General features: G+C 40.9%; 1 protein-coding gene across 1 annotated transcript; it reads left to right on the top strand.

The window, feature by feature from the left end:
• The first annotated feature begins 188 nt into the window (after nt 1-188).
• On the top strand, nt 189-23,930 carry ufd1l (ubiquitin recognition factor in ER associated degradation 1). The gene is made up of 12 exons (XM_073055703.1): nt 189-368; nt 2,248-2,377; nt 3,491-3,523; nt 5,021-5,142; nt 7,373-7,503; nt 9,398-9,470; nt 10,060-10,128; nt 16,139-16,204; nt 17,108-17,158; nt 19,140-19,228; nt 21,200-21,281; nt 23,526-23,930. The coding sequence occupies exons 1-12, from the start codon at nt 366-368 to the stop codon at nt 23,598-23,600; spliced, it is 924 nt and encodes a 307-aa protein (XP_072911804.1). The 5' UTR covers nt 189-365; the 3' UTR covers nt 23,601-23,930.
• The last annotated feature ends 3,464 nt before the right edge of the window (nt 23,931-27,394 follow it).

The following is a 27,394-nucleotide window of genomic DNA, read 5'->3' as shown; positions in this document are numbered from 1 at the left end:
GTAAGCGCGAGTATGAATGGTCGAAGCTAACCAGAACTACCCAATGAAAAGCAGCTACATACCGACTGTGTGGCATTGATTGGTCAATAGGGCTTTCAGTGGAGCAATGAACAGTGAGTATTCTAGAATCCGTCAGATGATTGGTCGTGTCAAAGAACCCAATGACAGGTCCGGCGTCGGTCTCGGCGAATAGAAGCCGGCTCCCTGCATGCCCGGCTGTAGCGCTGGTTCCGGTGGACAGTGGCGGCGAACGGGCAGTGCTTACCTGTGTAGCAGAGCGGTGGAGGAATTGGTGTCGGTCAGGAGATCACCAGAAGAACCAGTTAGCCACACATTGTCTCGTCAGAGGCTGCATAGAAGGAAGGATGGTAAGGTGGCCGGGGTGAGCAAGGTGGGGACCCGGTGTTGTATGGGGGAGGGGAAGGTTGGGGTGTTATGTGAAGAGATTGCACAGTCATTGTTGAACGTGAGAGACCCCTACGGCATTTAGACATTCCCCACAGAACCTCCTTATAATGTCTGGGATTTGGGAATGCGTGCGGGAACTGACAGGGATTTTGTGTTAAAGAATTACAAGCTACCTCCATTGCTAGTCGAGGGAAGAGTTCGTGTTCTCAAACGACCAGGTGATTGCCTAGTTGTTTTTATTTGAAGTTAGCTGATTTCTATTACAATTGATGTAAGTTTGTGTCGGAGCTACTTCTAATGGTAGTGAGTGTAAATATAGTATCTGAGCTGCCAAGCCTCTGTTCACTGGCTAGTAGGTAGCTAGGGAAGTAGATTTAAATGAGTAAATCTATCTACTGAGCAGTGTTCCAAGTGGTATTGAAGGATGGGTCTTAATATGGTTGTCGTGGTCATTAGGAAGAATATTTAGCCCATTCCATTACTGTCTGGTCTTCTGAATCTCAGATTTTTAACCTGTAATCAACGTCAAAATTGAGTTTATTGTCTTGCATACAGCTCCATGTATGTACAGGTGCAATGAAAAATTCACTTGTGGCGGCAACGTAACAGGTGCATAGCATTGTATTTTTCAGTGGACTCATTCTGAAATCCCTAGCACTGACAAGCCACTTCTATTGCCCTCCTATATTTTAATTTTAGGCCTATAATCTTTTGGGTTCAGAATCCACAAAAACTGTGACAGGTTGGTTCTGTCAATCGGAGTGTACTTCCAGCTTGTCATCTGGTTATATGTAACTTTTAAAATGATTAATTTAGTGTCTCAATTACAAGGGGCTGGATGGCCATTCAGTTTTTGAATTTCACTCAAGGCTGACTAACCTTATGTTACCTGATGTAAACTTTTGTTAATGCTCTTGTTTAATGATGGGGGCCATTTTGCTAAGGGGCATCATTTGGAAAAGTTTGGAGAAAAACATTGATCTAAGTGTCATATCTTAATTGGTGTGTGAAGTGTGAGTAAAGAGTAGTGTGTTGGAGGAATGTAATTTTGTGGATGCTTTATCATATTCCTTTATACGGTGAATGCTGGTATTGTGAACTGAAATGTCACTAAGTTTGTTCACAAATTGTTGACATACTACAAGTTCGTATCACTTAATATGGTAACAACTGTAATTATTATGCCTGTGCTAACAGTGATTATAATTAAAAAATGCTCCTCATCACTCCATGTTTGTTTGGGCAGTGGTATTTTGCTATCGCCATTTCTGCTTGAATACTGCAGTATGTAAGGTTAGAAATTGTTTGAATATGTCAGTCTCTGATATTAAACATTATTAGGTGACCCTGTGTATATAGGATTTTGTGAATGAGAAATTGGTATTTCTTTTTCCCTGTGTGGATAGATAAGCCTCCTTACTCTTTGACCTCATGCTAAGATTTTACTTTGCCCTCACCTGAGGAAATGTACAAATAACTCCCTATTTTCACCCTGAAAGTTAGTTACAAATGAGTACACAGAATGAAATGATAAAGCTTGAATGTATGACTTGCTGTCAGTTTATGAGGCCACCTGGTAATGTCGAGGAAGCTTAGAATTTGCTGATTTAGGAAGTGGAATGGGATCTGAAGGCTCCCTTCCTGGAGTTCATTCAATGTAACTAGAAAAAAAGACTGATATGAATGCTAATAGAGCCCTCTGATAAAATACATCTTGAAAGTATGATGTATCTTATTCCAACTTTTAAGCAAACCCATAAAAGATTTTGTTTTCTCAGTCTGATGCAGTTATACCTTTTCTGAGACATTCTTCGTAATTCTCATTTCTTTTCAATGTAGTTTGCCTTCAATATGTTCGACCAAGCAATTCCTCAAGCATTTCGGAATCGTTTCTCAACGCAGTACCGCTGCTACTCTGTCTCGATGTTTGCAGGCAGTGATCGATCGGATGTAGAGAAGGGAGGAAAAAGTAAGTGGTTGGAATTTTACCCACTTTCCCATTGTCTAGTTGTTTTGTTAACAGGTAGGCAAGCAAATTCTACTTTTTCAGAAAGTTTTGATTTTGGCACTATGGATTTTTTAAATTTATTGAATTACTTTCTCTGAAGTTTTGTATTTCTATATTGGAAAGTTCCATCTGAACTATTAATCAGCTGAACTGCTCCACAGCCATCATCCAAACCATCATTTAGCATCTGTGTGAGGCTATTACAATCCGTCAGCTTGTATAACTGCTGCTTGTGTTTAATCCTAACCTCCAGTGCTGTCTTTTGCAGTTTGTAAGTTCTCCTGTGGCAGCCTGAATGATAAGAGGCTATGTAGGTTAATTGCTTGATGTAAATTGCCTGTACTGTGTACATCAGTAATAGAATCTTGGTGGGGGATTTGCTCAGAATTACAGGAAAAATTGTTGAGAAAAGGAATTGCTTTGCAAGCTGTCATAGACTCGATGGGCTGAATGGCCTCCTGGTCATATGGAAATCCATCTCTGCTTCTGCTAAAATTGTGATTGGTAGATTTTTGTAAGCTCTGGATTGCTTTATGTTGCATTCCAGCTCACGAAGAAGGGACTCTGGGTTGTCAATGGTTCTTTCACTTTGTCTTTGAATTCCCACAATCTTTATTCCATTGGACAATATTCCAGAGCTGAAGAGGTACTGTAGAGGTATCCCAGAACAAAATAGATATTGGGAATGATGAGAACGTTATGAACTTGTTAATAATAAAACTCTTCTCATCACTGTGAATTATACTTTACATTGAAAGGTAAATATGCTGCTGTTGGGTGCCAGGTACAATAATTTGTTTTCTCTGCCCTTGGAATATTCCATTCCTGATGTCAGTGGACCAGCCAACAGCTGTTGGACATTAACAGAAAGGGAAGGTGCCAACTTCTTGGCACAGTTGAAGGGTTTCCTGACCTATTTTGCAGATTGCAGTGCTCTCACATGCTGTGTAAGAAGTGTCTACTTCAAAACTTTGACATGGGTAAAGTGTTTGAGTTTCTCTATTTTAGTGTGAAGACACACAATATTTTGTATTATACTAATTTACATTGTATTTGCTGTTTCTACTTGTACAGTAATAATGCCGCCGTCTGCCTTGGATCAACTGAGTAAGTACCTGAATCTCTGTGCATCCTTGTACCACTGTTAAATAAAACAGTTTTCTGTCCAGCATTTGGTGCTAGTGACACGTCATCTTTCCGCATGCTTAATATTGCATATTTAAAAGTATAAAGTGGTATTTTTGCCACAAAAAACTGTTGGGAGAACTCAGTAGATCAAGCATCAATTGTGGAGACTAAGGGATGGTCAAGATTTCCGGTCGAGACCCTGCATCGGAACTGTTACGTTCCCCAGTAACCGGGTGACTTATCAGCAAAGATAGATGGGTCCGCTGAGCCTGGTGCTACTATTTTCAAACGTTTTATTTATAAAGGGGCACAAACGTATGGTTAATACAAAACATTCAGATCATATACATCGTCAAAACTCAATCTAAAGCATAGGTATAGTAATAATCAATCAAAAATTAGCTCTATCGTTGTCTAGGGGTTGAACGATTTGTCCAATTGAAATATAAAAGTCTCGCCAGTTCATGGATGCTTTTTGCCACTTGAGGGACCGCTGCGTGTTCACTTGTTGGATAGAGAAAATAAACTTGCCAGCCTTCTGGACTCAAAGCGTGAGATCGAGAACGGGAGTTCCTCGTTGTCAGTCCGAAATCCTTTTCAGGGTTATCAGCCACTCAATTCCCTAGCTAGGGGAACCAGAACACACGTGGCTCCCGAACAGCTTCCCGTCCTTACGGGAGCGATGAGCGATGGTGTCTCCGTCTGGTGCGTCGCTGGAGTACCGCCTCCAGCAGTCTCCTTTTTATCATGGCTGGCAAGATTTGTAAATGTCAATCAAGGTAGGGTGAGGCCATCCCCACACCACATTGCCTGAGGGTGTCCATGTCCCTGATAGCTGGCACGTACTATAGAGTTGCAATTCACACAGGTGCCTCTAAGAACAATGGTCAACTCCGTGGCATTGTCTCTCATTTCCTGGGTCCAAGACCCAAATTAATAGTGATCTTGCGATTCTCTTGAAGGAGGGGGCTGAGGTCATGACAGAACAAAGTGTAGACAGGAGATTGGCCGCAAGGGGGAGTGAGACAGTTGCTGGTAGTTGATGGATGGCGCCAGATAAGGGAGGAATGATGGGCAGATGGAACCAGGAGATGGAGGGGATAGGAAAAGTGAACAAAGGGAACAGAAACCCAGGTAGATGGAACAAAGTGGGGTGAGGGTGTTGAGTCCGGATAGTGAGGGGTTTTGGGGTAATATGAATGACAGGAGAGAACCTAGATGGCCTGGTGGCAGTGGGAAAGAAACACAAAGGATGTAGTGTCCATGAAACTGCAAAATTGATGCTAACTTTTATAGCGTTGTAGGCTTTTCAAGCAAAATATGAGGTCCTGTCTTTGACTTCATAATTTTCAGTTCCTGTGGTTTATTAGCAGTGCTCAATAGGTTTTATGGTCATGTCCCTATTCCTGAAATATATCTTCCTCTTGTTTTCCCTTTTATGGCTGGACTGAAATAATATTTTATTTTTATTGGCAGGTCGACTGAACATCACATACCCAATGCTCTTTAAACTTACCAATAGGAAAACTGACCGAATTACACATTGTGGTGTTTTGGAATTTGTGGCTGAGGAAGGAATCTGTTACCTGCCTCACTGGGTGAGTGCGTGTTGTTGTGGAATATGACTGCAGGGAGAATTAATCAGTTTTACTTATAATGTGTATATTGAAACACACAGTGAAATGCGTTATTTACATTAACGACCATCACACGTGAGGATGTGCTAGGGCAGCCTGCAAGTGTCTCTGCACAATTTGGTGCCAGTACAGCACGTTTGGCAGAACAACACAGAACACAATAAACACAACAAAACATGCTCCTTTCCTTTCTCCCACCCGCCCTCTCACCCATGCATACGGACAGTCCATCTCCAGGGCAGGCTTCTGGGCCTCCAGTCTACAGGCTTCAGCCATCGGGCTATGACTTCTGGACCTCGATTCTCTGCGTTGACCCTAGTCTAGCTGACGGTGGGACAACGAATTCCAGGATCAAACTCTCAGTGTAACAACTGACCTGTATGCCTCTTACATGTATGAATATCCACCAACTTAAGACATCCCTTTATCACCGTCAAATCACGGTATCACCACAGCGTTCAAGTGAGCTGTGTGGGCATTGTATGCAGCTCCAGAGGAGTTGATAAATAATTTGAATTAAGGCAATGTACATTGTTAAACTTTATATATAAATTTACAAAATATTTTAAAATTCATTTTTCCTACCCACGTTGGTCCTTTGGATAAAAGATTAAAATTCAGTAACATATACTTTTAAATATTCTGTGTTGCTGGCAAGAAGCAGTTGCTTTTAGTAGTAAGGTCAACAATGTTCCCTCAACTCGTGGTACCGGACCAGATAAGCTGTTTGTTTTTCTTATTGGTGACTGTTGTTGTGCAAAGTTGTCAAACGTTTCCACTGTAGCAAGGTCCATAGAATATTTTGCATAAAGTGAAGACTTCATTTTTAAATGGGTAAGTAATGTTTCAAAAATTAGTTCCTGCCACTCTGGCAAATGCCTGGAAATGATGGTGTTTAAAATCACTGCTCTGTACCTTCGACTGATCTTCATAGTGAAGCCTGACATTTGAATTGAAGGAGTAGTCTCAGATATGAGGTTTTCTGGCCTGGGGATGGTTTAAAAAGGGGGGCATGTTGCGTAGTGGTTAGAGCTGTGCCAGCAATCATTGATGGGGGTTCAATTCCTGCCACTGTCTGTATTTTCTCCCCATGAGTGTGTAGGTTTCCTCTGGGTGATCTGGTTTTCTCCCACATGCCAACGATGTACATTTAGGATTAGTGAATTAGCGTGGAGATATTTGCAGACTCAATCCTGAGTGTTGCTCGTTGATGCAAATGGTGCATTTAACTGTGTTTCATGTACATGTGACAAAGAAAGTTAATCTTTAAAAAAACACTAAGGGAATTGTTGGGTGGTGTACCAATTATGAAGTGACTCTTGCTAAACCAGAGCTTGAGTAGTGTTAAATTGACTTGCGTTCCTTGAAGCAGGAGTTTCCAACCTGGGGTACATGGACAGCTTGCTTATTGCTACTGGGTGCATGGCATAAAAAAGATTGCGAACCCTGAGCTAGAGAATGGGAAACCGAGAATGACTTGACTTAAAATACAATTGGGAAAATACTGAGAAGCTCTTGCGGGCACCGAAAAAGCTGGATTAAATGCTGTCGAACGGGAGCTGCAGTCTTGAATTATTGAAGTCCTGGTGATTTGTCTGTTGTTGGGAAATTCCAGAATAGAGGATGGAAGATATATTTTTAAACTGAGATTCTAAGTGACTTTCTGGGAATTGTGCAAATGATGGTGGCATTGAGTGCCTGTTGCCTTTGTCTTTGTGGGTGGTAGATCATGAATTAGGGAAGTCCTCAAAGAAATGAAAGCAAATGTGAGGTTTAAAAATCAGAGTAGAATCATTCGGGATTTAAATCAGGAATGAATATTTTGCAGAAAAAATTGTGCAAACTTGTACTAAAAAGACAAAGTTAAGTGAACCAAATGCTTAAAAACTGAGGTTAATTGGTTTAATTATATGGTTAGAATGTGAATGAAGACAAGGATATAGAGTTGAAAATGGGTAGATTGAAAAAACAGCCAATTCAAATGGCACTGTTATGCATATCCACTGCTATCTTAAGTTGGCCAAACCTGTGCATAAATCTCTCTAACACTCTGGGTGCAGCAAGTATTTGTGTTAACTTGACTGGTTATGCTAAGTATGTAAAGCATCTGTCTAATTGGTTGGGTTGGTAGATATTGCACTAAGAGTTCAGTGTGTTCTGGTGATTTAACCCATATTTTCCCCCTCTCTAGATGATGCAGAACCTGCTTCTGGAGGAAGGGGGCCTGGTCCAGGTAGAGAGTGTGAACCTCATGGTTGCCACTTATTCCAAATTTCAACCGCAGGCTCCAGATTTCCTGGATATCACCAATCCCAAAGCTGTGTATCCTTCTGCAGTCCAGAACTGTTTCTACTCAATGATTGCGATTTGATTACTGAAGGTGCATCTTCCAGAACTGAATTTTGCCTGAATTAATATTTTTAAGTAAAATTTTACTACTTCATGGAGATTAGGTGGCTTCTAAATAAGGAGCGTATGACTTGATGTCGTAAGTTGTCTTTGATGAATCAGAATCAGTTTTATTATTAGATTTTGTTGGTTTGTAGCACTGGAAACTCCATGTCAATGTTTGAGAAATTTGAAGGGTTACATGGATGGTAGGGGTATGGAGGGCTGTGGTCAGGGTGCAGGTCGATGGGAGCAGGAAGTTTAAATGGTTCGGCATGGACTAGAAGGGCCGAAGGAACTGGTTCTGTGCTGTACCTTTCTATGAATGTTATGAAATGTTATAAGCCAGAGTACTATATACTTATCTGGTCATCATTCTATAGGAATGATGTGTTTGTACTGGACAGGGGGTATAGAGGAGATCCAATGGGATGTTGTCTAGAAGTGGAGCATTTTTGTTATGAGGTGTATGACTTGACATGTGATAGTTTTCTGTGGTGCAGAGGAGGCTGAAGGGGGGCCTGAAATTTGCAAGATGCATTTAAGGTATACAATGAGAATCCTCTTCCTTCGTCCAACCCCCCCCCCCCCCACTCAATAGAAATGATTAAAACTAAGGGCTTAAATGGTAAGGGACTAGTAGTTTAGAGAGGATCCGAGGAAAAAGAGTGGCTGGAACTTAGAATGCACTGCTGAGGGAGTGTTGGAGGTTTTGACTCATATCTAGAGAAAAGCTTAGATTACCAAGGCATGACAGACAGACAGACATACTTTATTGATCCCGAGGGAAATTGGGTTTCATTACAGCCTCACCAACCAAGAATAGTGAAGAAATATAGCAATATGAAACCATAAATAATTAAATAATAAGCTAATCATGCCAAGTGGAAATAAGTCCAGGACCAGCCTATTGGCACAGGGTGTCTGACACTCCGAGGGAGGAGTTGTAAAGTTTGATGGCCACAGGTGGGAATGACTTCCTATGCCGCTCAGTGTTACATCTCGGTGGAATGAGTCTCTGGCTGAATGTACTCCTGTGCCTAACCAGTACATTATGGAGTGGATGGGAGTCATTGTCCAAGATGACTTGCAACTTGGACAGCATCCTCTTTTCAGACACCACCATCAGAGAATCCAGTTCCACCCCCACAACATCACTGGCCTTACGAATGAGTTGGTTGATTCTGTTGGTATCTGCTACCCTCAGCCTGCTGCCCCAGCATACAACAGCAAACATGATAGCACTGGCCACCACAGACTCGTAGAACATCCTCGGCATTGTCTGGCAGATGTTAAATGACCTCAGTCTCCTCAGGAAATAGAGGCGGCTCTGACCCTTCTTGTAGACAGCCTCGGCGTTCTTTGACCTGTCCAGTTTATTGTCCATTCATATCCCCAGGTATTTGTAATCCTCCACCATGTCCACACTGACCCCTTGGATGGAAACAGGACCGGTGCCTTAGCCCTCCTCAGGTCCACCACCAGCTCCTTAGTCTTTTTCACATTAAGCTGCAGATGACTCTGCTCGCACCATGTGACAAAGTTTCCCACTATTGCCCTGTACTCAGCCTCATCTCCCTTGCTGATGCATCCAACTATGGCAAAGTCATCAGAAAACTTCTGAAGATGGCAAAGCTGCTGATTAAATAAAATTGGTTTGAATGGTCAAGAATTAATGTTTTGTGTCAAAGATCCTTCCTTGGAGCTAACCCTTATTTTTCTTACGTTATCTCAAATCTGTCCATGAGTTCAGTGCTGGAAGTATTTGTGATAAATGTTCAGCTGTGTGCTCCTGCAGTTGGTGTCCTCTCCTTAATGTTCAACTCAGATTAGAAAATGCCCTGAGGAACTTCGCCTGCTTGACCACTGGTGACGTCATTGCCATCAACTACAATGAGAAGGTGAGTGGTCCGTGGTCCATGGGCAGGGATTTTCATTAACTCCATTACTTCTGCTGTCTGACAGATACACAGCTTCAAGTTAGAGTTACTCCTCGTTCATGGCTCTGCACTGTTGATAGAGGATGCAGAGAAAGGACTTCTGGTGATCAAATTGATCTGGAAGTTTTAAAATTGGACTGCAGAAGTAGATGGCCAGAAAGAGCATTTAAAGATTTAAATTTCACTTGAACTCTAACACAGTCATATAGACTGGGGCATATTGGAGGAAACTTTAGAGTTACCTCATGAGAACATTTCCTGCCACAATCATACCTTGGTTTTGGTGTACATATGTTATATCGCTAACGTTCATCTAGAACAGTCGGGAAGACGACTGACTGTAGAGTGAAAGTTGATGATCCAGTTCAAAATGTCTTTTCCCCACAGGCCTGAACAACGTGTCTCACTGTGTACAATGTATTAAGTCACTCAGATACATCCATTAAACAAACTCAGTGTATTATATCAGACTGCATGAAACTGAGATGCTGTGCTTTGGCCAGCCCGTACACAAAGGAAAAGTTTCTTTTGAAGAGTTTCTGTGTTTCAGATCTATGAGCTCCGGGTCATGGAAACTAAACCAGACAAAGCTGTTTCCATCATCGAGTGCGACATGAACGTAAGTTTCATTCTGTCTTGAAGTTTTGTGAATATATTTTAATAGCACACAGTAAGGATAGATAGATAGATACTTTATTCATCCCCATGGGGAAATTCAACTTTTTTTCCAATGTCCCATACACTTGTTGTAGCAAAACTAATTACATACAATACTTAACTCAGTAAAAAATATGATATGCATCTAAATCACTATCTCAAAAAGCAATAATAGCTTTTAAAAAGTTCTTAAGTCCTGGCGGTAGAATTGTAAAGCCTAATGGCATTGGGGAGTATTGACCTCTTCATCCTGTCTGAGGAGCATTGCATCGATAGTAACCTGTCGCTGAAACTGCTTCTCTGTCTCTGGATGGTGCTATGTAGAGGATGTTCAGAGTTATCCATAATTGACCGTAGCCTACTCAGCGCCCTTCGCTCAGCTACCGATGTTAAACTCTCCAGTACTTTGCCCACGACAGAGCCCGCCTTCCTTACCAGCTTATTAAGACGTGAGGCGTCCCTCTTCTTAATGCTTCCTCCCCAACACGCCACCACGAAGAAGAGGGCGCTCTCCACAACTGACCTATAGAACATCTTCAGCATCTCACTACAGACATTGAATGACGCCAACCTTCTAAGGAAGTACAGTCGACTCTGTGCCTTCCTGCACAAGGCATCTGTGTTGGCAGTCCAGTCTAGCTTCTCGTCTAACTGTACTCCCAGATACTTGTAGGTCTTAACCTGCTCCACACATTCTCCATTAATGATCACTGGGGTTGCCTGTTCTATCAATATGCTGTTGTCTCACCAGGTGCCCTGCAGAAGTATTCAAGGTGGCAGTCTTAGTGCAATAGCATTGTTAACTTGCATTAGATGGTCAAGAATTCAAATCCCAGATAAGCTATAGAGCAAACAAGAGAAAATCTGCAGATCTGGGAAATCTGAGCAACACACACAAAATGCTGGAGGAACTCAGCAGCCCTGCCGAAGGGTTTCGGCCTGAAACGTTTGTTTTCTTCCCCCAATGTTTTTATTGAATTTCATATGCACAAATACGGAGTTCATAAGGATACTTTTATAAATCAAAATAAGATAGCACAAAATGTACTATATATAAATCATAGTGATACAATCACAGTATCCCATATTGATGATCTATCAAATAAAATAATGATGAAATACATTAGTATGGATAATTATAAAAAAAATCTATACCCCTACCAAGACAAAGCTGGTTGGAGATAGAACATAGAATAGTACAGCACATTACAGGCCCTTCAGCCCACAATGTTGTGCCGACCCTCAAACCCAGCCTCTCATATAACCCCCTACCTTAAATTCCTCCATATACCTGTTAGTAGTCTCTTAAATTTCACTAGTGTATCTGCCTCCACCACTGACTCAGGCAGTGCATTCCACGCACCAACCCTCTCTGAGTGAAAAACCTTCCTCTAATATCCCTTTTGAACTTCCCTCCCCTTACCTTAAAGCCATGTCCTCTTGTACTGAGCAGTGGTGCCCTGGGGAAGAGGCACTGGCTGTCGACTCTGTCTATTCCTCTTAATATCGTGTACACCTCTATCATGTCTCCTCTCATCCTCTCCAAAGAGTAAAGCCCTAGCTCCCTTAATCTCTGATCATAATCCATACTCTCTAAACCAGGCAGCATCCTGGTAAATCTCCTCTGTACCCTTTCCAATGCTTCCACATCCTTCCTATAGTGAGGTGACCAGAACTGGACACTGTACTCCAAGTGTGGCCTAACTAGAGTTTTATAGAGCTGCATCATTACATCGTGTCTCTTAAACTCTATCCCACGACTTATGAAAGCTAACACCCCATAAGCTTTCTTAACTACCCTATCTACCTGTGAGGCAACTTTCAGGATCTGTGGACATGTACCCCCAGATCTCTCTGCTCCTCCACACTACCAAGTATCCTGCTATTTACTTTGTACTCTGCCTTGGAGTTTGTCCTTCCAAAGTGTACCACCTCACACTTCTCTGGGTTGAACTCCATCTGCCACTTCTCAGCCCACTTCTGCATCCTATCAATGTCTCTCTGCAATCTTCGACAATCCTCTACACTATCTACAACACCATCAACCTTTGTGTCGTCTGCAACTTGCCAACCCACCCTTCTACCCCCACATCCAGGTTGTTAATAAAAATCACAAAAAGTAGAGGTCCCAGAACAGATCCTTTTGAGACAGCACTAGTCACAACCCTCCAATCTGAATGTACTGCCTCCACCACGACTCTCTGCCTTCTGCAGGCAAGCCAATTCTTAATCCACCTGGCCAAACTTCCCTGGATCCCATGCCTTCTGACTTTCTGAATAAGCCTACCATGTGGAACCTTGTCAAATGCCTTACTAAAATCCATGCAGATCACATCCACTGCACTACCCTCATCTATATGCCTGGTCACCTCCTCAAAGAACTCTATCAGGCTTGTTAGACACAATCTGCCCTTCACAAAGCCATGCTGACTGTCCCTGATCAGATCATGATTCTCTAAATGCCCATAGATCCTATCTCTAAGAATCTTTTCCAACAGCTTTCCCACCACAGACGTAAGGCTTACTGGTCTATAATTACCTGGACTATCCCTACTACCTTTTTTGAACAAGGGGACAACATTTGCCTCCCTCCCTCCAATCCTCCGGTACCATTCCCATGGACAACGTGGTTCCCTCTCAGGAAAAAAAAGAAAAGAATACTTTACCATATACAGGTTTCCCCTGCTATTTGAAGGTAGAGCATTTCTGTGAAACGGATCATAAGCTGGAATGTTGTAAAGTGAAGAAGCAATTACCATTTATTTATATGGGAAAAATTTGTGAGCGTTCGCAGACCCAAAAAAATAACCTACCAAATCATGCAAATAACATATAAACCCTAAAATAACAGTAACATATAGTAAAAGCAGGAATGATATGATAAATACACAGCCTATATAATGTCGGAATACTTTTCCACAATTATTGCAGCACTGTCCACTGTAGTGAAAATCTCACGCAAGCACTCTTGGCAGCACTCGCGACAAAAACACACGGCGCAAGCGCTCCCGGCAAAAGCACTTTTTCCAGTAACCTTTAAGCTATGAAGCTACCAAATAACACATAAAAATAGACAGCCTATATAAAGTAGAAATAACGTACGCTCAGTATAGTTTCACTTACCGAATTGGGAAGACAGTGAGGACACTGATGATGGCGTGTTAGGCTGAGTTGTAGGAGGTTGGGATGGTGGGAGACTAGGGTGTCATCTCATCGTCGTCTGTTTTCATCAGGGCAGGCAGGTCATCTTCTTCTAAGTCTGCCTGCCTGAATGTCGAAGGTCGAGTTTCGTCGTCTGCTGTGGCTGATGTGGAAGGCTTGAAAAACAACAGTATGCTTGACTGCTTAGCCTCACCCATTTTTCTATCATACAGTTCTTTGTAAGCACTCAAACCATCCTGCAAACCTGCCCTAAACCTACGTACCCTTTCAAAATTAAAGTCATACTTTTCTGCAATCATTGCAGTGTTGTCAATCGCAGTGAAAATCTCTCACAATTGCTTCCCGTTGAGTTCTTGGACATCTTCACTTTCGGGCCGTTCGCTACTGCTTTCCGCTTCAATTGCTATCCTTTCCTCTTCATCAGCTCTTCATCTATCAGTTCTTGGTCATGGGATGCCAAAACCTCTTCAATATCATCTTCGTCAACTTCCACAAACCCTTAGCCAAACTCACTATATCCTTACTTTGTTCACCACAATCGAAACGCTTTATTATGTCTAGTTTTACGCTGTGTAACACCCTTGTGTGCTCTTTTAGGCTTTTCCAATACCTTAGAACTCATCTTGCTAACAGATGCACAAAGTAAATTGACATAAAGCACAGATGCTCACAGGCATGTGTTTAAGCAGTGCCGGCTAGAATGCAGTTCCGGGGGATGAGCTCAGCTGCTTGGGGCGCACTGACTGTTTTCGTAACAGTGGAAACACCTTCTGTTAACGAAAACAGGTAACCAATGTGGGTCTGTTGTAACAGCAAGTTGACGTAAAGTGAACGTTCGAAAAACAGGACACCTGTAGTATTTTATAATAATAGCCCAGGTCTATATTATAATAACAGTTAAAAGATTTTTAAAATAGTTCAGAAAGGGTCCCCACAATGTATGAAAATCTTAGTTAGAATTGGAAATCGAACAAAGAATCTTCTCTAGATTGAAACATGACATAACATCACATAACCATTGAGTATGTGTGGGGGGGGGGCAGTCTCCTTCCATTTAAGCAAGATCGCCCTCCTAGCCATAAGAGAAATAGATTGAGAATGCTCCAAAATTATAGTTCTTCCCTCAACAATACCAAAAAGGCAGTTAAAGGATTAGGCTTAAAACTAACTTTAAAAAGTACAGAAAAAGTTTGGAATACATCTTTCCAATATTTTCAAGGCTCAAACATGACCAAAACATATGAATTAATGAAGCCCCTCCAATATTGCATCTGTCACGGTAAGGAGATATATCTGCAATATAGCAAGAGAGCTGGTCTTTAGATATATGAGCTCTATGTACTACTTTAAATTGTAGGATAGAATGACGAGCACATAAGCCTGAAACGTTGACTGTACTTTTTTCCATGGATGCTGCCCGGCTTGCTGAGTTCCTCCAACAGTTTGTGTGTGTGTGTAAGCCATAGAGCATGTAATTGTTCTTCGTTTTTTCAATGCTGCGTTACCAGATGTGTCACCTTTCATATGCTTAGTAAATCAAGATTCTGTTCATCCTCGCAATAGACTTAAGATATCAATGGCACTATTTGAAGAAACCGAAGGGAGTTATTTTTTATAGCCTGTCGTTATCCTTGCACTATCATGAACTTTTCACATCACTGCTAGCTTTTGTGTGCAAGTGAATTAGCAGCTTTTTTCGAAGTAATTTATGAAAACCTTGTTGCCTTTGAAAGATGTGGAGATATCATAATAGACACCACCAAAATATGTTGCTTATCTCTCACATATTTCAACCGTTCTCACGTGCTCAGAGTGGGTGAGGAGGGAGTCAAAATTCAAAGGGCCAAGGGCCAGCCTCACAGTACAGTCAGTGACCTCTTTATTAGGTACACCTGTAGTCAAGATCTCATTAATGCAAATATCTAATCAGCAAGTCATGTGGCAGCAACTCAATGCATAGAAGCTCGTGGATATGGTCAAGGGACTATTGTTGTTCAGACCAAACATCAGAATGGGGAAGAAATGTAGCTTTGATTGTTGGAGACATACAGGGTGGTTTGAGTATCTCAGATTTCCAGGGGTTTTCGTTCACAGCAGTCTCTATAGTTTGCAGACAATTGTGAAACACAACAAAAAAGCATTAGCTGCAGTGATGTGGGTAAGAATGTTTTGTTAATGAGAGAGATCAGATGAGAATGGCCGGACTGGTTCAAGCTGACAGAAAGATGTCTAACTCAAATAACCATGCATTACAACTAAAGAGCATCTCTGAACGCCCAACACGTTGAACTTTGAAGTGGATGGCCTACAACAGCAGAAGACCATGAACATACACTGGGTGGCCACTTTATTTAAAGTTTCTTAAAGGCATTGACTTTAGACGCAAGTCTCCATTATTCCTGTATGAATCCTGGTAGTGAGTCTGAGTGACAAGCGACCAAACATGATTCAGACTGACTGCCCTCGCATCATGACTGTACATGTGATTTCTGTGGATATCATACTTGATTTTTTTTTTAGCCTCTTCAAAATCCTTTGTAGGACATACAATGTCAATTATCTCCATGCCTGAGATGTGCAAACTGTGTACTAACTGGCAACCTGGTCTCTTTAACTGTTCCATAAAGAGTGCCAATGGGCTGGAAATGTACTATACAATTGTAGGTCCTTCCAGCTATGGGTGATGAGCAAATAGTGTCAGAGATTTCCAGTTGTGTACTTTAAACATGAATCTGGACCATCTGCTTATCTGCTATTTCTCTTTGTCCAACGTTGTCTAAATTCATGGTTTATATTTTCTCTTTGTGCAGGTGGATTTTGATGCCCCATTGGGTTACAAGGAGCCTGAAAGGCATTACCAGCCTGAAGACACCTCGGTATGGAATACATTAACTACAGACGTTTGTAATTCTTAGGCAGTATGTTACGGACAATATAGAATTGTATATCTGTCAGATATGAAAAGGGTTTTGAAGTAACTTTTACCCATATTATGGCTGTCAGAAACATGAATAATTGAGTACAAAACTCTAGGCTGATATCTCTCTGTTTGTCGGAGGTGTTACTCCGTGGATAGATAATTACGTCTAGGGACCCATCAGCTTTCTTGATGTTTTAAAAAAAAAATGCACTATTTCAAAAAAAAAGCGCAGAGCACAGTGTCATATTGTGTAGCTCCACATAAAGTTATCTTTTCCTTTACAACCTGATTTTCGCATTTAGATTTGTCACATGTACTTTGGAACATGTGGTGCAGTGTGTTGGTTGCACGGACAATCAGTGCAACCTAGGTTGTGTGCTTTGCGCAACCCACAAATGTAGCCACACAATTCGGTACCAACAATGTTCAGCAGAACAATGTGGAACACAACAAAACAGAACACAACAAGCAACAAAACAACAACAACAACAGAACAATCCCCTTTCCTTCCTCCCTCCCTCCCTCCCACACACACAGACGGGCTTCCAGCCTCCATTCTCCAGGCTTTCGTTTGGTTTTTATCTTGTTTTCATTTTGTTAAGTGATCTTTCAAAACCAGCTAACTGGAATTCAAAACTGAAACAAGATTCCTTTAAAAAAGATAAACAAACCTTATCGATCACTTAGGTTTTTGATTACTTACTGCTATGGAAGTCATGTGATTTAAAAAAATAGACATTTGGATCTTGATTTATCTCCTGTATTATAATCATTAAATAGCAGCATAACTTTAACATGCCTGTTTTGTTTTTGACTGTATTTCCATTGTCTGATAATATATGGATAATCCTGTTTCTAGGATCTTGAAGCTGATCACACTGCCTTTGTGCCCATTGACTTGGGGTTCCGGGTAAGTACAGTAGAAAATGAAACACTTTGTGTTCTGCAATGGATTAGCTGGGAATTCTAGTTTTGTTGTAGAGCACTCTGCTAAGCTAGGTGCTTTTCTATTTGCAGTGCCTATACAATATGTTTTGAGCATCAAATGCAGATCTTGTTCTATTCTTGCCATTACATACATATGAATTTGGAGCAGGAATAGACCATTCTGGCTGACAGAGCAGGTGGAGCATGAGATGCTTGATCTGCAGGTCGCATGGGGTGTAACTTTCTTTGGGTGACAGAGCTAGTAGAACCACTACCTCACAATGCCAGAGAACTGGGTGCTGTCTGTGAGGGTCTCCTCCAGGTGCTTTGGTTTCCTCCCACATCCCAAAGACCTGCGAATTGGTAGGTTAATTTCCCTGGTGTAGATGAGCAATATAATCTTTTGGGTGACGCGGAGTTGACAAGAATGTTGGGAGAACAAAACAAAGTGGGATTAATGTTGGAATAGTGATTTTTAAAAAAAAAAATTTGTATAAACAAAGAGATGATCGATGGTCAGAGGCCAAGTGTAAACTCGATGCATCTTGTATTCCATTTGGGTGGCCTGCAGACCAATGGAGTGAACACTGAAATTCCAGTTTCACAGAACCCAGTCCACACTTGTTGCTTTCCCATTCCCATCAGTCCAGCCAGGGTTTCTGTATATGTTCACCTTTCCCATCACCACCCCCTTACCTGGATCCACGTAACATGCACTTGCTCCTGTCCTGACTGTCCCAGCACATAAGTACCAACTTTCCTTTACACTCACTACCCCCCTGTACTGATGCATGATGCAGAGACTCAACCCAAATTGCTGAAGCATCTCTTGCCCCAAACTGATGCTGCTTGACTGCTGATTTCTACCAGTAATAATTTCATAGAAATGGATACACTTTTGACAAATTATATTAACGTGTAAATTCTTGCCCCCTCTCCTGACCCCGTACCCAATCCTGACAGTAGGAAGGCTAACAAATTTTGGAATATCATCATTATGTGCCATGTCATTTGACATAGGCATTCGTGGTCTTCTATCTTTCTTTAATTTGAGAAGTTCTAATAAGCTCTTAAACTTTTGCCTGCCATCCGTTGATCTAACTCATGAATGTAATGTGACATTGACTGTGACTTTTTCTTCCATCACATTTTCATGTCACTGCAAGATGTTCGAGCTTCTCTTTCCTCAGTACATATCCCAAAACTCCCAGTTGTTGTTTCCTGATTTGATTACAACTGTATAAACTTCACCTGACTGATAAACTCATTTACTGCACTGCCATCAACGAAGAAGCTATGTGTATCCATACCAAGACTGCTAGGCCCAAAAACAGTTACCTCCCCCATGCTGTCAAGCTGATTAATACCTACATCCATTAACCCTGCCCACCCCCAGCATTACAACTACATCAGCCTCTCAGCACCCTTTATCCCCCCCCACCCCCATGCACTGCCACTTTAAGCTTACACTTCACATTTCATACCTTCACTGACACAGTTGCTGTCCACTGTGTTTTCATCTGCCCTGCTGCTGCCTAGAACAGTTCCTCTTGACTAGAGTCATTTGTCACTATCATTTCCTGTCAGTCACCTTGTATACTTTGTCACTTTGTGAATATACGGCCACGCTCAGCAATCGGATTGCTTTTATATTTATTATGCTTTTATGCTTACTTTTTAAAGCTGCATCGGATCTGGATTAGCAATCATTTTGTTCTCCTTTACATTCATGTACTTAAGAATGACGAGAAATAATCTTGAATCTTAAAATAAAATTATCAAAATCCTCAGAATGAATAGCAGAATGTTCATTTATTGCTGAACTGGTAAAGCATCCCTTGTTTCTCCTGAACTTGCTGGTCACGTCTGATGTCACTTCGATCCAATTTTAAAACCAGACAACAGATTTGATGAGAATTAACAGGCTCATACAGTCACACATTGCCCTGGTTTTGTCTTCTCAGCCATTCACTGGTGCTGGCAACCGACTAGATGGAAAAAAGAAAGGAGTTGATCCCAGTCCAGCACAAATCAACCCTGAAGATATTAAAAGGTGAACGTCTGAAAACAAACTGGGGTTGGACATGATCAACTGCTGGATGTCTGTGTCGTGGATGGCTGTCCTTGGTATTTTCATGAATGTACCAAAGTAGTCATGCTCCATCTTTTGAGACCTTCTGGTTTAACAGGATCCACACCACTAACTTGAGTTTTCAACTGTCTTTTTTTTTTTTGTGTCCATTTATTTTATCACTGCAAGCATGTTTTGTTAGGACTTCTAATAGTGATCAGAGATAGTGATATGATCAAGGGGTAAAGAGGGGACAAAGCATCTTACAAGGAAAGATGGCCCATAGATATTCCATTCATTGTATAAGACATTGGGCTTGGCAGAAGTTTCTCCAGAAGTCAGATATAATTTTACCAGTTGATTTGTTGGGGGGAAAAATGGCATGGTGATTGTAGATGCTTATTCACAGCTTTGATTGGATGCTAAACTAATTTATTTTCACATTGCATCACCAATTTTTTTTTTCAAACTATGTATAATTGTTAGATATTTATCGTCATAAGACCATGAAAATAGGAGGGGCTCAGATAAGAGGAGAAAGATTAAAAATATTTCCTGATTAAGAAAAAGTAAGGCTCATTTCAACATAAAGGCAATTATGCTGATCTTCCCGTTCTTATTGCTTTGTGTACCCAGTGTGTTTGAGATGGGTGGATAACCTATTATCAAACCATTACTGATGCAGCCATTGACTTTTGGAGAACTAAGATCGAGAAATTTGAGCCAAAGATATTCTGTCTTTCACATTTTGCTATGTGTTGATTTTTCTCTGTGCATGGGTTGTGATTGAAATTTTGAAATACTAAAAGATAATGCACATGTACTATATATCAGAACTTGCATTCCAAGTGATATTTTCATGACTGCACTGAAAGCTGATGAAATTTTTATAGCGTATTGATACTAATACAATGTAGGGAATGACTGCATGCTAGGTAGGTTGCCAATGTTGCAAAAACAAAGGAGCTGGTTGTAGACTACAGGAGGAATGAAGACAGGCTAACCCCTATTGACATCAATGGATCTGGAGTTGAGAGGGTGAACAGTGTTAAGTTCCTCGGTGTACACATCACCGAGGATCTCACGTGGGGTGTACATACCGGCTGTGTGGTGAAAAAGTCATGACATCGTTTGGTATGGGCCTCCCAATCCAAGAACTTTATAGAGGCAAGACTGAAAGCATCCTGACTGGCTGCATCACTGCCTCTTATGGGAATTGTACTTCCCTCAATCACAGGACTCAGGACAGCCCAGTGCATCTGTAGATGTGAACTTCCCATTGTTCAGGACAGGTGTGTAAAAAGGGCCTGAAGGATCATTGGGGACCCGAGTCACCCCGACTACAAACTGTTCCAGCTGCTACCATCCAGGAAACAGTACTACAGCGTAAAAGCCAGGACCAACCAGCTCCGGGACAGCTTCTTCCACCTGGCCATCAGACTGTTTAATTCATGCTGATACAACTGTATTTCTGTTATATTGACTGTTCTGTTGTACATACTATTTTTTATTACAAATTACTATAACTTGTGCATTTAGACAGAGACGAAATGTAAAGATTGTTACTACTAATGTATATGAAGGATGTAAGTAATAGTTAATTCAATTAACCATAATGCTACAAGACATAGGAGCAGAATTAGTCCATTTGCCCATTGAATTTATTTACCTGTTTTAGTGTAAATGAAAATGCACGATGTTGGATATAGTCAACTGGGAGGTGAATGAGAAATGATTAACAGTGCAGTTTAATGATCTTTTGGCAGGTGATCAGTTCTTGCAGTTTGTTGGTGTCTACAACTTTCTGACAGATAACAGTGCCTAATTATACTTTGTGTCCAAGTATTTACAGTACAAATATATTAAAAAAGCTTAAGATTTTGTATTCATAATTGCAGGACTGTGTCAGTTGTAACTGCAGACTAACTTTTACTTTTGCCATTGATCAAACAGAGGAATTCCAAACTATGAGTTCAAAATAGGAAAAATTACTTTCATCCGGAATTCACGGCCACAGCCAAAGCAAGTAGAAGAGGTGAGTGAATGTTGTATGTAAATGATCATTGTGTTGGTTTGTAATGGTTCTGTTTCTAAATGTTTAACAGTGGAGCTGCTCTTGCTAATAGAAGGTGCACTTGCTATCAGCCTTTGTGCTCCTGCTGGAAATCTGATGTGAATTTTAAAAGGATATTGATCATGTATTCTATTGGAATTCTTTCTACTGAACTGAGCCACAAGGTGTCAGTGGGACTGGGTTTGCTGGCTCACCTTGGCCAAACAGCTTCACTTGTATGCCCTGTGAAATTTGAAATCAAGAAGAGGAATGGTGCTGCTGTGAAATGTGAACTCGGATACTCATTCTGCAAATGGAGTACCTCTGTGTCACGTGCAGAATTAGGTTGTTCTTTTATGTTCTTTGGCATCCCTGACCTTGTGTAAAATAAATGCATTAACACGGCTGTAGTTCTGAATTCTACATCTAAAAGTTCAGTTAGTTGTTCAATATTATGAAGTCCATGTGCTGGATACTAGGGGAGTGGAATGGGAGGGTAAAAACCTTGAAACTCGAGATATGGCTGAGCCAGGGTCTTGAGGTGGAGTGGTTTTTGCTAAACCTGACTCGACAATAATTGATGTGTAATTCTTTCAAACATTATAAGAAAGAAAGATGTGGCAAAGCCATTTGTCCTCTCACATAGGTTATGTTATTCAATAAAATCATAGATGATCTGTTGCTCTAACACCACTTTCATGTAATAATCCTCACTTGCTGTGAAGAGTTGCTCTATAAAACAGCTAATGGATGTTTTAAGGGTGAAAAGTTAGTGTTTGATTTTTGAGGCAAACACAAGGAAATCTGCAGATGCTGGAAAATCAAACAACACACACAAAATGCTGGTGGAACGCAGCAGGCCAGGCAGCATCTATAAGGAGAAGCACTGTCGACGTTTCGGGCCGAGACCCTTCGTCAGGACACTTCGTCGACAGTGCTTCTCCCTATAGATGCTGCCTGGCCTGCTGCGTTCCACCAGCATTTTGTGTGTGTTGTTTGATTTTTGAGATGTTTGCCAGGCAAGGAAACCTAAATCCAATCCAACTTAAATGCAAGATAATTTTAATTCCCTGATCATTGGTGCAGCCAGGTAGATGGAGGGCAGGGTGGTTTTCCACACAGGGAGAGTTAATTGGGGGAGAAAGTTGGTTGAGTCAGAGTAGGAGGTGATGTGGATTGGATCTTGTTATAGGAAGATTGATTGCAAAAGGATTGGACATATTCAATGTAGCTCTGGTGGCCAAAATTCCTGCTTCCACAAGCAGTCCTGTGAAAGTATTTAACTTTTGGCTCTGGCCTTTCAACTCCCCCTTCAGTTGCTGGATTTTTTGAGATCCTAAAAACCCAGTGTAGGTGCAGATGGAGGTGGACGGCAACCTGGCCCATGGCCTGAGGAGAGCTTGCCATAAAACTCCTCACCTACTTTCACACCAAGTGTACAAGTTGCGACAAGGTTAACCATTATAATAATGAGCTGTCTGATGTTTATTTCAACTTTCCACCCATCCTTGTGGTTCAGATTACTGCTTGTTATCTGCAGATTGAGGCCAACCACTTCAATTCACACACAAATATGATTAGTAGAAAAAGACTAGGTTTTCACCAAGCAGCATTAACCTCATGCAATGAAACAAGAAATTCTAAAAAGACCGGGCAGTTCTAGTGGAGAGTAACAGAGACTGGAAAACAAGCTCTGTTTACTTTTCCAATCTTCACAGATACTGTCTGATCTTTTTCAATATTTAAAGCATTTGCTGTATTTTGTTTAAGATTTCCAGCATTTGCAGTAATATCAATGTTTTGTAATCAGCACTGTTTTGCCATTTCATCCATATGAAAACTGCAAATTGTACATGAATATATGAAATTTTTCAATTCAGACTTGAAGATTAAAGCTTTAGAAAGTGATCACTTTTATTAAGTTGATGGAAGAATTAACACGTGTGAGTTCACTGCTTTCTGTAGATCCCTGTTGTCTGAGAACTTGTACAGTTTTAACTGAGTTTATTAAACAAAAACATTGCTCAATATCTTCACTCATCACAGCAGTTGACTTGTTGATTGCTAATTCTTCCTGTAATTACTTGGATTACTTTAAAGCAGTCATGGGCCACACTCCAGCATGGCAATCTTGTGCGCTATCTCTCTTTGGGGAAATGCTTAGCTTTGACTGTGAAGCAAGGCTGAATTGTGTTTAAATTTTCACAATCATTTGTATTTGTGCAGGACTCTGGGACTAGCAGGTTCATTGCGTTCTCTGGAGAAGGACAGTCTTTGCGCAAGAAAGGAAGGAAGCCTTAAGCTGCTGAGCCCTGTAATGGCAGGAGAACGGCCTTTTCCATTTGAGGAAGTGGCAAGAATGCACAGGAGCTGGAAAGGACTGATTCACTACGTATTTTTAACAAAATCATTCATGGTTCTCCAATGGAATCCTTTGCACTATCTCTCTTACAGACTGGCTTTCACTCTTGTGTGTCTAGCTTTAATGGACAGTTGATTTTGACTGAAGTGACTGGTTTAAGAATGGAATTCTACACAGCAGGCCATTGCTGAATATCTTTAGGTGTGTTTACAAATGTCACCTTGCTCTGTATGTATATAATCTTCCTTTAGTAAACCTGTTTTCTGACATTTCAGGATTGCTAGTTTTCTGATTCCATGCAATAAGTTGTCCTATTTATCTAGCAGTCACTTAATTTACTGAAGACTCAGTTTATAACTCTACAGTTGAGCATTAATCAAGATAAAATATAAGAACAAGCTCGGGGAAAAGCCAAGTATGCAAAACTAACGCCAAAATCTTGTGCAGAAGGGCAGTAAAGTTCTCCAAGTAAAGTTGTTGCTTCGAGGATGGTGAAATTTTCAATTCTGATTATTAAAAACATTACAGCTTAGGAAGATCACTTTTATTAAGCTGATGTAATGGAAGAATTAACACTTGTGTTACTGAATTGAGGCTGTGCAGTTCATATTTCCTATTTCCATTTATCATAACATGGGGCTATCATGAGGAAGAGGATACTTCCAAGAAATGAAATGTCCAGTGAGCTATTTGCTGTCTTGTTGAATTTAAAATGTTTATTTTTTGAGTACTCATTCAATGTGCATATGAATGCAAAAATTTTGGAATTTAGTATGATCAACCCTAAGAATCTGCTTCATTTGGGCTGTATTCTGATCATTCTTGTACATGTGCCTTTTCCTCTCTGAATTTAATGTCCATTCAATTTGCACTAATTCCTTCCATTTGGGTAAAAAGAGTTTACCTGTAGCATTAGCATCAAATTTCCCATCTCTTCTCCCTATTGTTCTATCACCTAATCCGATTTCTGTTTTTTAAAAAAAAAAATTCACTAGTGTTTTCACAGAGCCTTATTGACCTTCATTCAATTGATGCTCTAGGGAATAAATATTTAATGGATTTTTAAAAAATGAAAGGAAACTAAAGGCACTGGAATTTGGAACAAAAAATATGCTGGAAGAATTCAAGGGGTGCTGTGGAGACAAGAGGTTGGGTCAGGATCCACCATCAGGACTGAGACAAAGTTAAGTTTGCCGATCTGTTCTAACACAAAATGGGGTAGGACGGTGGTTCTTTAGAACAAGATAGATGAGGGAGGGGATGGATGATATGCAGATTGTTGGGGGGAGGATGGTAAGGGGGATGGGAAACATGAATCAAGGGAGAAGAAAACCAGCTGGCCTGTATGAGTTATTGGGAGGATCAAGATTGTTATCTCTTCACTAATTTCTCTGGAATTTCTGTTTTAAAAAAAAATGCAAAAGGGCATCAGCTTTACAGTGATTTGGCTTTCTGCAGTTCTTTGAAACCTTGCATAATCTCCGGTTCCTTTTGCTACATTTGTGTGGACATTGCTTCAAACTGTAGAGGCAATGCTCAGAGCTAAATCTGACCTTGATTTGTTACTCCCTACCCTACCCTACCCATTGTTATTGATGGGCACTGCATTCAATCCAGCACAACTAAATCCTGTGACTCAACATGATGCAATGTTGAGGATGGGACAGGGAAATAGCACCAAAGCAACCAAAAGTATAACAACTTCAAATCACTATGCACATCAGGATTTGCTCCATCTTCTGTTGCTTAAACAATCGATGTATAAGGTGACGGTGCAGTGTGTTTCATTAAGTCGAGTGTGTTTAGAAATCGTGCGCAAATATCAGCTGACACTGCAATACTTGAACTTGCTGTGATGCACTGAACATCGAGGCCTGGAAAATATTTATTAGACTGGTACCAGAGAAAATGGATGAAAGTATTATGGAAAGATTGGAGAAGCTGATGTTGTTATCAAAGTCAAAGTAAATTTATTATTGAAATGCATACAAGTCACCATATACTACCTTGAGAATCATTTTCTTGCAAGGGTTTATAGGAAAATAAAAGAGCAATAGAATTTATGTAAACTATACATAAAGACTGACCTCATTCAAATGGATTTAAAATTTCCAGCTGTAGTTTTGCCAATTGACAGGCGAACACAGATTTACAATAGCTGAAGATCGTTTATTTCATTCAGTTGTTTTGACTGGACACTAAAGGTCCTCTCCCCAAACACATGCAACCATCAAATGTTTCTCCAGAGGGATTACTTAAATATCATTGCATACTTCAGTGTTAAAGACACTCCAGTAGATGGTTCAATTAATCTCCCTGGACAGATATGCAAAATGGGGCCAGAGGGATTTGAGTGCACATGAATCATAGATTTGTACAGCAGAGGAGTGGCCCTTTTGGACTATCTTGTCCACATTTTACCTGTCTGAAGTCTCTATGCTTCTACTCCTTTCCTATCTAAATACCTCTGAAATATTGTAACTGCCACTACCATATTCTGCGGCAGCTCGTTCCAGATAACCACACCCTCCATGTGGAAAAACTTGCCCTTCTGAATCCTTTCAAATTTTTTCCCCCTCTATAAATCTCTGTTCTAGTTCCATTCTTCCCTGCACTGAGAAAAAAAGACCATCTATCCTATCTCTGCTGTTCGTAACTCTATAAAGTAATCCATCAGGCTCCTGATTGATGGCCTTGTATAAATAAGAATTATTTCAGAAAGGTACTTTCAAGGAAACCTTGAGAAGAAAACTGTTAAATTAGAGACCTCAGCAAGTCAGCTTATGAGTATCTAGTTGAGAAATACCCTACCTCTATTTTCTTCCAATAATTTTGTGACTACATCTCAAACAAACAAAAACTGGAGCAGCTTAGGATGAAAGGAATACATAGTTCATAGTATAGAAGCTGGCCCTTCAGCCCACTACAACCATGATGTCCACCCATACTAATTGCATTGCCTGCATTAATTCCACATCCCTCTGTTCCTTACTTATTTAAATACCTCATCACCTGCCTCTGTTATTGCTCCCTCTCTCTTCAACACCCCTTCTAACTGCTCTTTCTGGATATCAACCCCCCCCCAACTCCCTTTAAGCCTATGTCCTCATTTCTACCATGGGAAAGCCATGACACATGAACCACAGGAAACTGATTTTGAATACTGTATCCCCATCTCCATTTGCTCCAGTGAAAATAATCACAATCTATCCAGTCTCTCCTTCCAGCTCGAACTCTCTGATCCAGGCAACATCATTGGAAATCTTTTCTGTACCCTCATTAGCTTAATCACATCTTTCCTGAACCCCAGCCAACATTTTGTAAAACATAATGTCTTGGCCCTTGTACTCTATGCCTTGGCCAATAAAAGCGAGAGTGCTATACTCTGCCCTCGCAATCCTGCCTACACTGTTCCCATCTCAATGGAACAATGCAATTGTATCTCGAAGTCTCACTGTTCAACAGCACTACCCAGGGTCCTGCCATTCACTCTGTATATCTTACCCTGGTTTAATTTCCCAAATGACATAATTCACTAAATTCCATTGGCCATTCCCTTTGCTACTTTCCCAGTTGAGCTATATCTTCTTGAAATCTTTGACAAACCTCGTTCAGGGTCCACTGTACCACCAACTTGGTATCACCTGCAGGTTTATTAATCATGTCACCTACATTCACATCCAAATCATTAATACGTATGACAAAGAACAGTAGATCCAGCACCAGTCCCTGC

This window comes from Hemitrygon akajei, chromosome 9 (genome assembly GCF_048418815.1).
Source record: "Hemitrygon akajei chromosome 9, sHemAka1.3, whole genome shotgun sequence".
NCBI classification, from domain to species: Eukaryota; Metazoa; Chordata; class Chondrichthyes; order Myliobatiformes; family Dasyatidae; genus Hemitrygon; species Hemitrygon akajei.
Note: the sequence above shows the minus strand (reverse complement) of the source record. Positions and strands in the feature narration are given on the sequence as shown.

Coding starts and splice junctions, on each gene's coding strand:
- ufd1l (XM_073055703.1), top strand. Junction 7,504..9,397: donor ATCACCAATCCCAAAGCTGT/GTATCCTTCTGC, acceptor TGTTCAACTCAG/ATTAGAAAATGCCCTGAGGA. Junction 16,205..17,107: donor ACCAGCCTGAAGACACCTCG/GTATGGAATACA, acceptor TCCTGTTTCTAG/GATCTTGAAGCTGATCACAC.